This window comes from Perkinsus marinus (assembly GCF_000006405.1).
Source record: "Perkinsus marinus ATCC 50983 genomic scaffold scf_1104296935302, whole genome shotgun sequence".
Taxonomy (NCBI): domain Eukaryota; phylum Perkinsozoa; order Perkinsida; family Perkinsidae; genus Perkinsus; species Perkinsus marinus.
The window spans coordinates 1,301,095-1,303,651 of NW_003214508.1; the positions used below are offsets into that span (position 1 = coordinate 1,301,095).

At 46.6% G+C, this 2,557-nt stretch overlaps 2 protein-coding genes across 2 annotated transcripts in view; both read right to left on the reverse strand.

Annotated features, from left to right (window-relative positions):
* Nucleotides 1-462, reverse strand: part of Pmar_PMAR003709 (hypothetical protein) — a gene marked incomplete at both ends in the record, with an annotated part of 583 nt that extends 121 nt beyond the window's left edge. The window contains 2 exons of the mRNA XM_002784404.1: nucleotides 1-121; nucleotides 348-462. Of these exons, the coding sequence (XP_002784450.1) occupies nucleotides 1-121; nucleotides 348-462 (236 nt within the window). The remainder of the gene's footprint in view (nucleotides 122-347) is intronic.
* Nucleotides 463-1,374: 912 nt separating this feature from the next.
* Pmar_PMAR003710 (hypothetical protein) lies at nucleotides 1,375-2,073 on the reverse strand (the record flags this gene model as incomplete). Its single annotated transcript, XM_002784405.1, has 3 exons — nucleotides 1,375-1,433; nucleotides 1,867-1,972; nucleotides 2,020-2,073. The coding sequence occupies 3 exons, from the start codon at nucleotides 2,071-2,073 to the stop codon at nucleotides 1,375-1,377; spliced, it is 219 nt and encodes a 72-aa protein (XP_002784451.1).
* Between the last annotated feature and the right edge of the window lie 484 nt (nucleotides 2,074-2,557).

The following is a 2,557-nucleotide window of genomic DNA, read 5'->3' on the forward strand; positions in this document are numbered from 1 at the left end:
AGATTACGATTGACAGTCGGATTATGGATGACCTCGTTGGTCATCCATATGGTCTTGTCCGGATACCGACGCCTCGACTCGTAAGCTATTGCAACGGCTCTTTCTACTCCCCAGCAGAACCCTACCGAGACAACACCAAAATCAGAATGTACTTGAGGTATTCGATAGCAACCAAAACCGAATCGGTAAGCGCCGAGTATTCCGGTTTTCAACCAACTAATAGGGCGTTGAGGATATTCTAACGAGACTTTTTCTCACGACCAGTGGTTTAGTACATATCCAATCCTATACTGTTGCCAAGGACCAGTGCTAGGTGGAGTTCCATCGACCCGACGTGTTGATATTACCATGCGCCTCAGCCAACTTGAAAGTGATATTGCCCACCGTCAGTGTGTAATCAGAAGATGACTGTATCTCCTCAACCAAAGTAGAATTGTGGACTTCCCTCAAACGCTGTCGCATCGCTGGAGTAAGACCATAGACAACTATCACAAATGGCTCTTCCTACTTCTGAGAGATGTGGCATCTGGCCGGTAGTATTTATCCGACCTCTGCAGCTGTTTTCGGAAGACCCATGGATCAGCTGAGGTTTCCTGAGCCAATCCTTGCGAGTACAATGGAGGAACATATGTACGCAGTAAGAAAATTCCGAGAAAATTTTACGAAAATATTGTTCGCCATTGTAAAAGTTGAAGTGTGTGAATTTCCTCGAGTTACTGATCAAAGCCCAGCACTGTGGGGATTGAACCCATCTCCCACCAGCGCAACTAACCTCAGCTTGTCGCCTAGTTTTACTGCTACTCCGACGGCCTCTCGCATTAATAATGCTGAAGATGCCCATTGACGCCAACACCCATTTCGTGAGCCCCGCAACGCTGGCGAACCATGACTCCGGTGCGATCGGATCAGCCGCTAAACAAGCCAATAAAATAGATGTTTTCCTACCGTAAATGACTCACTTTCACTGCGGGCTGCCAGGAAGGTCTGTCCACTGATGCTAGCTCCAGGTAGTGCCCTAGTGCTTGCCGAGCCCACGAACAATGGGAGTATTGTGCCCACACAGACTATACACCCGAGCAGCAGACTTACAGCCAATACTGCCAAGGTCCCTCTGCGGGAGGTCTTATGTCGACCGGCTCCACCCCAGCCTCCATGAGCCGTCATGATAAACAATAGGCGTCCAGACTGTCACTATAATTCACTACTTTTTCATTTCGAAAATAGTCTTTATTGGAGTCATGAAACCGAACACGACGACATCCTTTATACGATTGTGTAAGAACTAAACACAACCTCAGTGGATTTCGATAGGGTGGAGAAGTTCCCGAAATCGGAAGAGTTCAATTATTCTTCTCAGAGTAGTGTAGACAAACTTTATTTCTTCACTCGAATTCGTTTCTTCGACGCCATGGAGCTGGTCTCGGCCGCCCAAGCTGATGAAAAAAATGCAAACTCGCTCAAACTCGAAACCAATGATTCTCTCAAAAATCACTCTCAGGACAACATGCACGTATCAAACGTCAAAAATATGAAAACTGTGATTGCGAGTCCATCCTAGAGCTCATTCGAGAGCTCATTCGCGAACCTATATACGGCCTCGCCGAGACCGCTTACCACCACCACCACTACTACTACCTCCAAATTCGCTGTTGGTCCTCCCTCCATGAGCTAAAAGGAAACGATTGACCTCATAGTTCAGCAAGGGGAAGAGTCCTCACTCGAATTGAGACCATCCTCAACCTCGCGTAGCCTACCCTGGCATTGAAATATGTGATAATGCAAAGTACCTAGAGTAATCTAACCATGGAACACGAGACGGAGAATCTTTCGAGCGCGCGCAGTATGAATAATTTGTGCTAGTATTACGGTAATCTGTTTCGGCCATTGCAGACTGCATCTGCAATAGGGCGATTTGCTGATCCACAAATGCCTCCATTTCCTTGAGGTCCTCGAACTCCTCTCCATCATCAAACTGTGATGATCCCATATGAAGAAGTAGTCATGTCATAGCAGCAGTACCTCTTGGAAGAACGGCATGATAGCATCGAAAGACTCCTTAATAGGCTCCGTCATCCATGGCGGTCGATCCGTTAAAGCCACTGGTACCTTGTGCACCTCCCTACTGCGTTGGACCTATCACCATGATAAGAGTTGCTCTTGTAATCATCGCAGTATACTTCCTACTATAAACCGATCACTCAGCTATCGCCGTTTCCTCATCACTACTGACCTACTGCACTCGCGTCGCCCGAAACATTTCCCATTCTTATTAGTCCTAACCTTCCAGCATTGATCCGAAGTGATTCGATGCTTACATAACGATACAATTACCGCGTTACGATCACTAGAGCAAGTAGTTACAGTACGCGACATCCAAAACGCGCGATTCTAAAGTGCGCGTTTTAAATGTCGCGCACTGGGAAATTTCTCTATACTAATTATAACTTCGAAAATGCACCACACATGCGGCCATTCAGCTCTCACGTTATTATACAGTGTTGGAGTACATGTTCATTTTCCTGAGTTGAGCTCGGGAGTTTCCTTAGAATTCCTTAGT